The sequence below is a fragment of the Dendrobates tinctorius genome, unplaced genomic scaffold (genome assembly GCF_039654945.1).
Source record: "Dendrobates tinctorius isolate UK_male_01 unplaced genomic scaffold, ASM3965494v1 ptg000062l, whole genome shotgun sequence".
In the NCBI taxonomy this organism is placed as follows: Eukaryota; Metazoa; Chordata; class Amphibia; order Anura; family Dendrobatidae; genus Dendrobates; species Dendrobates tinctorius.
The window spans coordinates 28,677,021-28,692,288 of record NW_027361730.1 but is presented as its reverse complement, the minus strand read 5'-3'; the positions used below and the strand labels follow the sequence as shown (position 1 = coordinate 28,692,288).

The 15,268-nt window shown below is 40.4% G+C and overlaps 1 protein-coding gene across 1 annotated transcript in view; it reads left to right on the top strand.

The window, feature by feature from the left end:
- NPTN (neuroplastin) overlaps nt 1-15,268 on the top strand; it is a 106,666-nt gene that overhangs the window by 85,166 nt on the left and 6,232 nt on the right. Inside the window, exons 7-8 of the mRNA XM_073579461.1 lie at nt 7,978-7,999; nt 8,989-9,058. Coding sequence (XP_073435562.1) covers nt 7,978-7,999; nt 8,989-9,049 — 83 coding nt within the window. The 3' untranslated portion in view covers nt 9,050-9,058. The remainder of the gene's footprint in view (nt 1-7,977; nt 8,000-8,988; nt 9,059-15,268) is intronic.

Here is a 15,268-nt window from a genome sequence, read left to right as displayed (position 1 = left end):
GATTGGCCCACATCCTGGTATGCATGGCGCCATCCTTATCCTGGTATGATTGGCCCCAATCCCTATCTTGATATGCAGGAACACCATCCTTATCCTGGTATGATTGGCCCCCATCCCCATGCTGGTATGCATGGCCCCAATCCCTATCCTGGTATGCAGGAACACCATCCTGATCCTGGTATGATTGGCCCCCATCCCCATGCTAGTATGCATGGCCCCAATCCCTATCCTTGTATGCAGGAACACCATCCTGATCCTGGTATGATTGGCCCCCATCCTGGTATGATTGGCCCCAATCCCCATCCTTATCCTGGTATGCATGGCCCCAATCCCTATCCTGGTATGCAGGAATCCCATCCTTATCCTGGTATGATTGGCCCCCATCCCCATCATAATCCTGGTATGATTGGCCCCAATCCCTATCCTGGAATGATTGGGCCCCATCCTTATCCTGGAATGATTGGGCCCCATCCTTATCCTGCTATGATTGGCCCCAATCCCTATTGTCGTATGTATGGCCTCATCCTTTTCCTGGTATGCATGGCCTCATCCGTATCCTGCTATGATTGGCCCCAATCCCTATTGTGGTATGCATGGCCTCATCCTTATCCGGGTATGATTGGCCCCCTTCCTCATCCTGGTATGCATGGCCCCCAGCAGGGGAAAAAAAAACATTCTTATCTTCCCTGCGCGCCCTCACAGCGTCCTGCTCCGGTGCCAGCAGCTGCTTTATGCTTGCAAGCAGCGCACAGAAGTGACATCATGCTCTGCTTACTAGCCGCCAAGGACAACTGCCAGAATACCAAATGTTCTCCACGCCGGGACTGTGTGCGTGGAACGCAGTTGAGTATTCATTGCTCTTTAGCGAGCACAGGGTCAGCTGCAGCCGCTGATTCCTGCAGCTGCTGGGCTTTCAAGTGTGCCACTACTAAAAGGAAGGAATACTCATTACATTTCACGCCTATGGGAGTGGAATGCAGTGAATATTCATTACCTTAAATAGCCAGCACACTTGAACGCATGGCCGCTGCAAGAAGCCGGCTGCTGCGGATAACGCTGTGCTCGCTATTAACAAGAAATGAATATTCACTCCTTTCCATTCCCATGGGCATGGATTGGAGTGAATATTCATTTATCTTTAGCAGCGGGCACTGGAGTTAGCCGCAGCAGCCAGCACTTGCCTCCTGTGACCTGCTGCTCCGCCACTGCTGCTCCCTCACCACAGCCTGATTAGGGACATCAGGACTATAAGACGCACCCCACATTTTCCTCCACATTTTTGGAGGAAAAAGGTGCGTCTTATAGTCCGAAAAATACCGTATTTCCTGTTTTCTACATAAAGCAGAGAAAAGAGAATTGGCTGGGAAAAGAGGAAAATTAGGTAATTGTAAATACACAGTGCTATATAATATGATTACAGTATATTAAGAGGATAAAACCTTTGATTTGGAGTGCTTTAAGATCTTATCTTTAAGATATTCTTCTTTCGCCATGGTATGGAGATCTGTGTACAAAACCCTCGCCTTCCCTATCACTATTTCCAACACTGAGAGAAGAGAGGGGAAGTGCAGAGAGCCATGAGGAGCTGAGACATTTGTAACATTTTTGCAAAAGCACTCTGCTAGCTACAAGATGATAAACATATTTTTAATGAAGACTATTTCGAAAGTTGCTTAATTTTGCATTTAAAAGGCAAACCATAAATGAAAAATTTGTTGCAAAGGTGTACATTGGCCTTTAAAATATTTGCTCTATCTTGGTGAGCCATTTGCTTTATTCCTTGACAGTATAGTTAGGAATATTGTATTTTAAAGGTGTTTTCTCATCACAGATGGTGACGGCATATCACTAGAGCATAAGGGTATTGCCACCAGCACCTTCATTCTCAGGAATGGCAGGATGCCCACTGATCAGAAAATGTCCTAGCGATCTGCCATTGCTTCCTGTGATTGAGACTTGTCTTTAAGGCCTGTTTCACACTTCAGTTTTTTGTCAGTTAAAATCCGCCAAAATGGCGGAAAGCTGATCCGTTGCAAAACTGATGTGAACGGATGCCACCGGACCGTTTTTGTAACGGATCCGATGAATGAAGAATTTTAAAGGAAACGTAGCCCGGGGAGAGAAAGAATTTTTTCCGTCCGCCAGAAATGATTTCAGGGTTAAATTTCCGGCTGACTTCCTTTCTCCGGGCATGCGCACTCTAAAATGCGGATCCTGCAGCAAAAAAAAAGTTGCATGGTCCGTCCGGGCATGTCGGCAGATGCAAAAAATTTGGCGTATCCGCAAAAAAACGGATCCAACGGATGGCCATCCGTCAAGATCCGCCGGTAATGCAACTCAATGGGGAAAAAAAACGGATCCGCCAAAAAAAAAAATGGCGGATCCGTTTTTTTTTAAAAAACGGCGGATTTTGACTGATGGTCAAAATTGGAAGTGTGAAACAGGCCTAATCTGGTACAAACTGATTTACAATGTTGGAGGGTTTCTACTACACTCAGGATAGATAAGTGATTTCAGATCTGTGGTAGTTCAGCACCCCTACCAGTTAAGCTGCTTGCAGCTCTGGTGGCAACCGGATATAAACACTGTGTTCAGAGAGGAAACAACATTTTTCCATTCTCTAGTACAGCAGCTCAGCTCTATTCTTAGCTGCAATATCCAAGAACGAACATTACACCGTGAACAGAGCGGTGAGGTTCTGGTGCCATACACTGCTTACATCCACCCCTGCCATGGCTGCAAACAGCTGATTGTTGTGGTTGTTGGCCCTCCATCAATTTGCCATTGATGACCTATACTTAGTAGACAACCACTTCAATTAGATTAGAGGTAAGTATAACGTTATGTGGAAGGGGATATTCTGAATAGCATGCGGAATTGCTTGATCAAATAGAAATCTATAAAATTTAAAGGACTGATTTTTTTTTTTCAGCTGATATGGTTTGATAGAATATTTTTTTTTTTTTAATAACCATGTCAATCACAAATTTCTTCCCCTGTCCTGTATCTGGTAAGTGTGAGCTATATATGCATTTAAGCAAAAAGTTTCTACAGAGGTAGCAGAAGTTTAATGTTTGAGAAGGTTTGTATAAATTATGACTGAGCCATGGTGCCATCTTGCTGTGGGCATGAAACGCACTGCTGATGACTTTATGCTAATGATATCTTGTTGGTAAGGAATTGGGCATTTCTGCAGTTTTTACAAAACTAAGACCTGTACAAAGTTGAATAGTTCCGTACTGTTCTAGAAGATAGAGAGATTCTGTGGTGTTGAGTCTGTGTCTCTCGGACAGTAATTCAGCAGTGCATTTTATACACTTTACATATGTTATTTCCCGGTTCAGCTTTGCATTACTTTCAGTGGTTTACATATTACGCATCTTGCATACTTAACTAGTTAATTTAGAAGCCCAGATTCTACTATTCAATAGAAGGGATGCAGTGAGCTATGCTGCTCAATGTGCCTATTTAGACTGAGAGCAAACTAGGCCACTGCAAGATAGAAGTGTTCAAGGCCAGCAAAATTCATCTTTTCTAAATATTTTAGGTTACAAAAAAATTGTTAATTTAACTATTTAAACTTTAATAGATAAACTTGAAATTAACAGTTCTGTAGTGACATTGGTGTGAGGTCATGTTAATATTTTTGTGTGTGTGCTTTTAATTATTCTTTGGTTAAAAATATCAATAATGTTAACCAAACAATTGAATGTGAAGGCAAATACAAAGTACTTTGAATCTCTGCCATACGTTTGCTTCACCCCTCTGGTGTAGCTCAACATTAATAAGAGTAATCATTGATGGAGTCATAATTTTCTTGACGGTACCCAGAGGCCTGAACTCTTCAGCTTTAATATCTATATACAGATAATGTGTGTGCATGGGTGTGAGTGTGTTGGGGATTTTCCTTCAAATGGACGTTTCCATCATGATGCACTGCAGTTCTTGCTGCCTTTTATATAGGATTCCTTTCTAGTGGGAATTGGGTGCATCCTGCTGGTCAGAGTAAGCACTGCCTGTATATAAACCTGCCCTTCCTTTCACCATTGCTTCCTATCCACTTCACATTTTGCTTGCCTCTTTTCTCAGCAGCACAGATCGAATTGGCCACTTTGTCTGTCTTTTAATTTTCCAATGACATTTTATTTTCTATCCAATTTTAATTTTCTTTACTTTGTTGGTCGGGAGGGGGAAATCCAGGGAGGCAGCTTCTCTAATTATACTTGTCGGTTACTGTGACTTTTTTTTTCCCCCCTTCAATTGCATCAAACCTTAAATATTATGGTGGTAAGTGCGAGTTCTGCATGCTTTTCCAGTTTGTCTAATCTCGCTTCCGTTGTTGGGATTGCTCAAGCCCATGATGTTAACACTTGGAGTTTTCCCTCATCCACTCTCACGACTAATTTTCAGTTTGTTTTAGTTTTTTGTTTGTTTTCCCCCTTGCTTTGGTTTGAGGAAAAAAAAAATTTTTTGTAATGTTACTTATCCCCACTTCCTTCCTTATCTCTACTTTTATACAAGATAAAGTGTGCCATGGCCTGTTCTGCTCTTGGCTTGGGTTTAGAACTATAAATGCAATAGTTGGCCAGCTCGGCATGTTAAAACAAGGATGTGTTAATTATATTCCTCAGTTCTCAATCCGCTATTAAAAAGCTATCCTTTAGTTGCTTAATTAATGTCAGATACATCTATTATGGTGTTCGAGCTCTGTTTCTCCAATCACCTGGTTCCTCCACATTTCCCATTGGTGATGGGGATTTACACATTAGAGAGTTGTATAAAGCAAAAGGTTATACAAATATACAGCTCTGGCAAAAATTAAGAGACCACTGCAAAATTTTCAGTTTGTCTGATTTTTCTCTTTATAGGTATATTTTTGAGTAAAATGTAATTGCTCTTTTATTCTATAAACTTCTGATAACATGTCTTCGAATTTCCAAGCACTAAATTTTCAGAAAATGAGAAATGGTCAAAATAACAAAAAAAAAAAATGCAGTGCTTGCCGAGCTCAAATAATTCTAAGAAAACAAGTTCATAATCATTTAGAAACAACAATGCTAATGTTTTAACTCGGGAAGAGTTCAGAAATCAATATTTTGTGGAATAACCATGATTGTTAATCACGGCTTTCATGCGTCTTGGCATGCTTTCCACCAGTCTTTCACACTGCTTTTGGGTGACCTTATGCCACTCCTGGTACAAAAATTTAAGCAGTTCTTTTTTTGTTTGATGGCTTGTGACTATCCATCTTCCTCTTGATTACATTCCAGAGGTTTTCATTGGGGTTCGGGTCTGGAGATTGGGCTGGCCATGACAGGGATTTGATGTGGTTGTCTTTCATCCACGCATTGATTGACCTAGCTGTGTGGCATGGTGCATTGTCCTGCTGGAAAAAACAGTCCTCAGAGTTGTGGAGCATTGCCTGAGCAGAAGTAATCAACTGTTTTTCCAGGATAACCTTTTGTGCGGCTTGATTCACACATCCTTCGCAAAGATTAACCTGCTCAATTCTAACCTTGCTGAAGCATCCCCAGATCATCACCGATCCTCATCCAAATTTCACAGTGGGTGCAAGGCACTGTGCCTTGTACGCCTCTCCAGGTTTCCGTCTAACCATTAGACGACCAGGTGTTGGACAAAGCTGAAAATTAGACTCATCAGAGAAGATTACCTTACTCCAGTCTGCTATGGTCCAATCCTTATGGTCTTTGGCAAACTTCAGCCTTGCACTTCTTTGCTTCTCATTGATGAAAGGTTTTCTTCTAGTTTTACATGACTTGAGCCCTGCCCAGGAGCCTGTTTCGAACTGTTCTTGCCGTGCACTTCACCCCAGCTGCCATTTGCCATTCCTTTTGTAGGTCACTTCATGTCATCCTGGTCAGTGGAGAGTCGTTTTCGCCCTCTGCTGGTCTGTAGCTTTGTTGTCCCCAATGTCTGCTGCTTGACCTTGTTGTAAGGGACTGCCATCTTAGAAATTGTAAGGATGGAGGCAACTCCTTTTGGCATAAATAAGTTATTTTCTCATTCCTATTACTTTTGGGATATTACTAGCACTTGTTTTGCCATCCAACTTGTCCTATTGCAAGAGGATTGTGAACACCACAGCAGGGTTTTTTATACTTTGTTAAATAAGATTTGGTTCAGGTGATCACCTAATCAGAAGCTCATTAAGTAGAATGAGGTGTACTCTGGTTGGAATTCAACTGACACTGGAATGGGATGGCTGTCAGACATGTAGAGAAGCTGATTTTAATAAAACTGTGCAGTGGTCTCAATTTTTGCCAGAGCTGTATATATATAAAAAGTAAAAAAACTTCAATTTTTCCAAGGCACACAGGAAAATGTAAATGGACTTGTGACTGGCATTTCTAGGCACCTGCTCTATTTTTCTATGCATTTGTTTTAGTTTAGGACAAGGCTGAAAGTTTTCTGGGGAAACCAGGGCACATGAGCTTTTCCCAGTCCTACAGTAATCTGCCAGTGATTAAAGTTACAGATCACCTCTTGTATACCTTTTTTAATAAAGCAAAATGTTTTATATATCAGACCTAGTTTATTTTATATAATCTAATATTCATAGATACACATAACAGTATGTATGTAGTGCTTAGGAACCAGTAAGACACTGCTAGCATACGAGCACTAGATGTCGCCAGAGAACGCTTATAAACATACAGTAGAACTTGTGAAGGTGATGCGAAGTCCATGTAAGCTATCCACTGGTGGGTGACACTGTACCATTCCTAAACTACTGTGGTGTATACAGTTTGTGTTGATTCTAACCCTCTGCAGTCTCACTAACATGAATAGAAGAAATCTTTACTTACAAGAGAATGATCTGGTGTTACATTTGTATGTGAGTGCGTGTGTGCTCGTGCGTTTTTGTTTAGAGAAAACTGGTTGCGATGTGTCAGGCCCTCTGTGTAAATGTAGTTCTTGTGCGTCAATATAGCACGCTGTAGTCCTACCCAGTCTGACTTTTCTGTCCCATTTCAAAATGCATTTTGCCAGTTTTCCAGATGTCTGTTGACAAAGGCTTGTTGACTGTCTGTGCACAGTTTTTTCTTTATTTTGCTTTAATTTCCCGCCCCTGGAAATTTTTCTTTTTCTTTTTGGCTACCTGTTGACATTGTTCATGTGTTGGCAGCAGGTAGAAAGGTAGTAATATAGATCATGTGATCATATTACTCCCGGTTTGTGCTCATGCAGGTACCAACACTTGTTTGAGAGATTGTACCTTCTCCATCTTTTTGCTTCATGTGCACTAGTCTCCTTGTGGAATCCTGCTGTTATTTTTTCTTAAAGACTTCAGTGAAAATCCCCTTGCTTTTTAAGATGCCTGATGTCTGCAGTTTATACATTTTCACTTGAAAATGGATTATAATATTGTAAAATAAATTCTGATCACTGTGAGAAACATAAAAATAATTTTGGTACTCGTAGGAAAAAGTGTAATACAGGTCTAAGGGCCTAAAAAAAAAAAAGTAGCTGAAGTCTGATGGGGAGTATAATTTCCTATTATCTTATTTGTTAGGAAGAAAGCTAGCTTGTACAAGCAGTGCGGGATTCTATAAGTTAGAGTTAATATAAATTTACACCTGGCTAAGAGAGGACCTACACTGGTCACAGGCACCCCTCACCCGACCATAAGAAAACAACCAGCAGGATTTTACAACTGAAATGTTGGGTTTGTCTTGTCATTAAATCTACTCAGTGAACCACTGGAACTAGGGGACAAGATGGTTTCAATAAATCACCACAATCTGTCCACTACCGTTGCAGTCCTTCATGGCCTATCAGACTTGAGCTTCATTATAAGGAACATAACCAATCATTTACAATAACAAGATGTCTTCAGATGCAAGTGACGGTGAAGCGTCCACATAGAGTATAATGTATATCTGTGATCTGGAATTTTTACTAATTTTCTTTTTCTGGTTTCCTTTCCTTCTCAAAATGCTTTGGCTGTTGGGGCAGATGATGAACCAGTTGGACCTATGTAAGTAAATGATCTGTCTTAATTCCCTTCTTTCATTGTAGTGCTTTTGTAAATGGGTTATCCAAAAGTTAGCAAGCTACCCTGCAGATAAATGACAACTTGCTGATCACTGTGGGTTACCCAACTGGTATCCACACCAATCCCAAAAGCAGTACTCTAAAGCTGACCCTACACATATTATCGTTCGACCCAAAGCAATCTCTGCCAGCTCTCCCATACATATACTCCCATGCTCATTCGGCCGAGAGTTCCTGTGTTCTCTATTAGAAAGCTGCCAGCTGACACGTCGACTGGCGATTTTATCTCCATCGGCAGTCCGAAATCACACTCGCAATCAACATCTCTCTCTAATCAGTTGGTCGGCCCCATACAATTTAGACCATTGGATGAACCTGTCAATATTCAAAGGTTCAGCCAACATTAATCTATGTTGTGTGTATGGGGCCTTTAAGAGCCTTCTTTTAAATGGAGCGATAGCCATGTATGTCACTGCTCTATTGTTTTTGTGACTGGCAGAAAAAGCCAAGTACCATAAACTGTGAAAGGAGCCATACCTTTCATAGATAACATGTAAATTCTGCAACAACCTTAGGGCACGATCACATACGTCAGTATTTGTAAGCCAAAATCAGGAGTGGAACATGAGAAAAGTATAATAGAAAGACGTCACCACTTTTGCATTTTTCACGTACTCCTGATTTTGGCATACAAATACTGATGTAAAATACTGAACTTGTGAATGTGGCCTTACAAAAAGCTTTCAATTGTATGGTTGCAAATGCTGCTGTCATCACTTTTTTTACTTTCAGTGTGGCTCTTATTTCAATGCTGTTTTACCATTAAGAAAAGCTAGTTTATTACAGATAAAATTTTTGCATTAAAGTCATAGTTAATATTCTATGAAATTATTGTCTATATAATAGGAAAACAATGATTCAGTGTACCGACAGAGTTGATTGTTCATTGCCCATGTTTCTTTACTCTTTTAGGAAGAGTAACTCTACAAACAACCACAAAGATAAGAACTTGAGGCAAAGAAACACAAGCTAAACAAATTTGGTAAGTAAAGGAACATGTTGTGATAGAATATTAAATCTGCCTTATTCTTATTTTCTAATATGCTACAATTCTGGCTTAGAGCGAATGTCAACAGGTTTTCGCCACTTAATTGAAGAGCAGCATAATGTAGAGACAGAGACTTTCATTTCAGCGATATGACACTTACTGGGCAGGAAATTATCACTAGAGTACTAGTAAACCTGTAGCTGGGTAGTCCACCATATTCATGAGTTATATAACCCCACCCCAAGCACTGATTTCCCCATGTACAGTGTACACGTAAAGATGCCAGAGACCTGCCAATCAGTGATGTGGGCTGGGTTATACAAAGCTAGCCCCTGGCTGGCATTCATAGAAAACTGAGTTTTGCTGTACACCATAGACTGTATTGCTGTATACAGAAAAATTATTCACTGAAAAAGGACTAAAAATCAATAAAAACATCACTGAAAGAAAAATCAGTCATACTTGCAGTACCATGTCCAGACAAAAATGCACAAACAGTGCAGCAGGTCCCCCATAATAAAGGCGGGGGCAAACCTGGAGCCAATCACTAAATATAACAACCACTTACTAACCCACCAGACTAGCTGCCTAGTATTCCAATTGCACACAGGTCTGTATAGGGTGTCATTAGGGTATCACTGCTCATAACAGTCCGATCTATAAAAATGTAAAATTAACCAAATCGATAAACAGTGTAACCCACCCCCTGAAAAAAATCTAAATTCCAGATTTACGGATGTTCAGAAGCCGCAACACTATAACAAAAAAAATTCAACAAGAGAAGATCTAAACATTGTTTAGGAAGGAGACCCTTTAGGCCTCCTGTAGATGAACATGCTTTGGCGCGAATAATACAAATCGATTTAGGAACTGAAAATGTCATATATCGACATGACCTGAAGGGACACTAAGCAAGGAAGAAGTCACTACTCTAAAACCACCATAAAAGATATAGAGTTTGCAACTGCACATGGGGTCAAAGACTTTACATTTCTTAGATATGTACACTGGTCTGTTGAAACTGTCTGGCCATAATTATGTATGGTGGAAAAGGAGAAGGCTTGCAAGCAAAAGAATACCATCCCAGCAACATCATACTCCTCAGGACCCCTTCTCAATCCCTATCTCACTCCACTGTAAAATAATACTAAGGCTAAGGTCACACTAGGCGTTTTTGCAGCGGTTTTTTTTTTTAATGCAACTTTTCAGCTGCATTTTACAGTACCAGCTATGTCTGAGATTTCAGAAATCTCAAGTACACAGCTTGTTTTTTTGTCCTCAGCATTTTGTGCTGTGCATGTTTTTTCTTACCCAATGGAGCATGTAACTTTTTTCTGCGTTTTTAACCAGGGCTGTGGGAGTCAGTAAGCCAAACCTCTGACTCCAACTCCTCAATTTCCCTTACACCGACTTCGACTCCCACATATATTGCTTATATTTAAGTGAAAAATGTATTGTAGTACAATGTGAACATCAGACATTTAATCATGTTTATGATACAATAATCAATATATTTAGATAGAACATAATATATTTATTGTAATATATAGAACACAAAAAACTAATAAATTGTAAATATGTAATACACTATGTAATATCGATTACATATATACAGTATATATTGTATGTGTGTGTGTATATATATATATATATATATATATATATATATATATATATATATGTATGTATGTGTGTGTGTGTGTATATATATATATATATATATATATATATATATATATATATATATATATATATATATATATATTATTGTGTGTGTGTGTGTAACACTATGTAATAAACTATGTAAGTGGCAAAAAAACGTTTTCAACAAAAACATACTAAACATTTGTGCAGTCTATGAATTTGTTCTAAGAAATAGAATTGCCTCCATCAGATCCTCCTTCATAGATGACCTCAAATCTGACCTAATAATTTTAAGGCTAGAGAACAACCTCTCTACAGTAACTTGGGTTGGAGGCAAAGCCGTAACCACATGGGCAACATCTCTAACAATTTCCGGGTATAAAGGAATTGCCTCACGCACAGTCAGTTTTGATGAACAGTTGAATTTTTCTATTTCTTTGAGAGCAAGTGAAACATTTTGCTGAAATATGGTCAATCTGCTTGCTATAGGAGACGGAGTGAAATCTTTTTTCTTGCGGCAATGCTTTGACAAGTATTTGGATGACATGGAGCAGGCAAAGTCAAACTCCCCATCTGATGAGGATGAAGATATGGCCGCAGTAGCACTGTCAGGACCCAAGTCCTCTTGCGCCTGGCAGTCCTCCTGTGGGCCACTCATCCTAACTGCTACCTCAGTCAGAGCTTCTTTTCCTTTAGTAAGCTGTTGATCATCAAGCAATATACGATGACTTGGGTCCACATAAACAGCTGCCAGAAAAATTTTATTTTCCAATAGCTGTGTCTCTCTTCGTTTCATTGAAGCAGAAATGCCATCTGCGATTAAACTTCCTCTTTGGGACAGGCAAAATAGCAAGTTCTTCCACTTCCTTATGAAAATGCCAGGAGTTAAATCCTCAGCTTGTAATTTTTTAGTCACGGTAAATGAGTGATTAATCAACTCCTTCAATTCAGCCACCTGTGTCCATTGACCTTCATTTAGGGTTACCTGAGGGTTCGCCATATCTATAAGAAACTGTTTTAAGGGGGTTTTACACTAAGCGATATCGCTAGCAATATCGCTAAAACGTCACTGGTTTTGTGACGTTATAGCGATATTGCTAGCGATATCGCTATGTGTGATACTTACCAACGACCGGCTCCCCCGCTGTCCATCGCTGATCATGCGAGAATGTCCGGCTCCATTTCTCGTCGGGCGCTTCCTGCTGTGACGACTAGCGACGCGTGGAAGGACGTCAGGATCGCTGTGTGTGAAAGGTGAGTATCGTGCGCTGCGTCGCTGCTGCATCGCTGCGAGATCTTTCTGTATGAAAGCTCACTAGCGATCATTTAGCGATGCACCAGCGATCCTGACCGGGTCGGATCGCTGGTCGGATCGCTGGTGCATCGCTAAATGTAAAAGGGCCTTTAGTTCAAGCAATCGCTCAATCATTAAATAAGTGCTGCCCCACCGACTGGCTTGATCGACAATTGCCCCTTTCCCAGCACGTCTCTTCAAGATGGAATCAATGTTAGGGGTTCTGGCAGCAATAACCAATTTCCTCACTTTTCCAATCCGATTTCCAGCATGTCCCTCTTGCAGACTATCTCGTATTGTCAGCTGCAGCGTGTGCACAACTTTCTCACTTTCTCCAGCTCGAGGCCCAGGAATCGGATCCTGTGCAGGGCAGGCACCCCTCCCCCTCCTCTCTCTGGTGAAGACGGCAGAAGACAGGACAGAGGAGGGGAGATTGCCCCCTGCAGTCTGGAGCCGATGCAGGACGGTAGCACTGCAGCATACAAGTGAGTTTTGATAGGTGCGTGCCTCTGCTTCTAGGGGGGGGCAGCTTCCCCCCTGCCCCTCGCTGGCTACGGCCATGATTCACACACAGCGTTTTTGCGGATCCATTTTTTGCAGTAAAATGCAGTGACTCTGGGCATCCCAGCAAAGTCAATGGGTTTCAAGATATGACATTCAGACACATCGTTTTGTGAGGATCCGTTTTTGGGCTGAATGAGCATGTCAGTTTGTGTGGCATTTTTCTAATCTGCTGTTGCTATTGAAAACATTATCTATGAGCTCAAAAACCTTTCAGGTGATGCGGTTTTTTAAAAAGCTGACCTGCTTTTGCAGCTGAAAAACATATCCTCAAAAAACGCAGCAAAAACGCTGTGTGAATGTAGCCTTAGATCAGGAATAGACCAGCCATTTATAGGAAGTTTCATAACTTTCCCAAATTCCTATGAAAAAATATTCAGCATATTCTGCATTGAACTACTGTACCCAATTTATTATATATTTTAGGAGTCGGAGTCGGTCCTTTTTATACCAACTCCGACAAAATGAGCACCGACTCCAACTCCACAGCCCTGTTTTTAACCTATCGAAATGAATGGGTGGTAAAAAAAACGCACAAATGCAGGTATCAGGTTTTGTTCCGTTTTTTTTTTTTTTTTTTGTGCCAAAACCTGATTCTATAGAATAAGACTTTTTTTTGTTTCCCAACAATAAACTTTATTAGCATGCACAAGAGACAAATCTAGCATGCCAAAACCGCAGCAAAAAACACAAGAAAAAATATGGAAAACTTGTTTTTTTGCAGCTTCTTTCCTGCCAAGAGATTAGGTTTTGCTGGAGAAAAAAAAAAACGCTGATAAAACACCTAGTGTGAATTTACCCTTACACTCTCCTCCAGTGCTGGCACCTTTCCAACGGTGTCGGCACTGGCATTTTTATGTCACCTGATTCTTGTGGCCAATCAACGCTGGCTTTGGACAAATTGCATACGTCCAGTGGAATAGGTAGCAGCATCATGGTGTTGGGTGCTTATCTACATCAAGGACTGGTGCACTCCACAGAATAGATATTTTATGAGGAATAACAGTTATGTGGAGATACTGAACCAAAATCTCAAAGCAGCTGCACGGAAATAGGATTGTGGGAATGGGATGGGGGTAGATATGTGCATATGCTAGTGATCACCTTTCACTAATAAAGTTGCATAAGGTTTAAGTCTATAATCTTCATTCTGTCATTCATTTTGAAATGCACTAATATGCAATTTGCTGCCTGATCCAAGTTTCAGATCTTCCTCCTGTATGAGTTTTTCCCTCAGTAATGTAGGCTGGAAGATGAGGTCTGTGTGTCCAGTATGCTGCGGTCTTAATTAGCTCATACATTGAAGTCCAGAAATATTTGAACAGTGAAATAAGTTTTGGCATTTTAGCTGTTTAACTATATTTTAAATGTGTTTTGGTAAATTATGAACATGGGATTAACCAGGCCAAATTTTACAATTCTGACCAGTGTCGCTTTGAGGTAATAACTCTGGAACGTTTCAACGGATCCCACTGTTTCTGAGAGTTTTTTCGTGACATATTGTACTACTTGATGGTGGTAAAATTTGTTCGATATGATTTGTGTTTTTGTGAACATATTGGAAAGTTGGCAAAAATTTCCCAATTTTCAAACTTAATTCTTATGCCCTTAAACCAGATGGTTATAGCACACAAAATAGTTAATAACATTTCCCATATGTCTGCATCACTTTTTAAACATTTTTTTTGCTAGGAAGTTGGGGTTAAAAGGTGATCAGCAATTTCTTATTTTTTTTCAAAAAAATTTACAAAACCATTTTTTTGGGGACCACATCACATTTGAAGTGACTTTGGGGAGCCTATATGACAGAAAATACCCAAAAGTTACACCATTCTAAAAACTGCACGCCTCAAAGTTCTCAAAACCACATTTAAAAAGTTTATTAACCCTTCTGGTTCTTCACAGGAATTAAAGCAATGCGGTTGCAGAGCTCCTGATGTGCCTAAACAGTAGAAACCCCCCACAAGTGACACCATATTGGAAACTAGGCCCCTCAGGGAACTTATGTAGATGTGTGGTGAACACTATGAACCCCCAGATGCTTCACAGAACGTTTAAAATCACATTTTCACCACAACATTTTTTTTTTTTGTCTTCACAAGGGTAACAAAAGAAAATGGACCCCACAATTTGTTGTGAAATGTCTCCTGAGTTCACAGATACGCCATATGTGGGGGAAAACTACTGTTTGGGCACATGGCAGAGCATTGAAAAGAACGACGTTTTGGAAAGCAGACTTTGATGGAATGGTCTGTGGACGCAATGTCGCATTTGGAGAGCCTGTGGTGAGCACCTTGAAGCCCACAGGTGCTTTACACAGTTTTACAATGTTGAACTGTGAAATTGAAAAAAATATTTTTCCCACAAATGTTTTGACCCCACCTTTTTTCAGGGTAGCAGGAGAAAATGGACTCCAAAATTTGTTGTGCAATTTCTCCTGAGTACACAGATAACCAATATGCAGTAAAAACTACTTTTAAGACAAAACACCGTGTGCACAACTGTGGTCGTGCCGAGGTAGGTTCCCAAACCATATATAGTATAATGAAAACCTGGCACTCAACTTAAATGCTTAAATGAAACCGTTTATTTGTAGTACCAAACAAAACGTTTTGGTCAGTGCAGACCTTCATCAGTTACGTGCTCAAAGATTGTCTGTACTTAGATTGGAGGGCACTTTTTGTATGTCCCTGTAAAGCCAAATG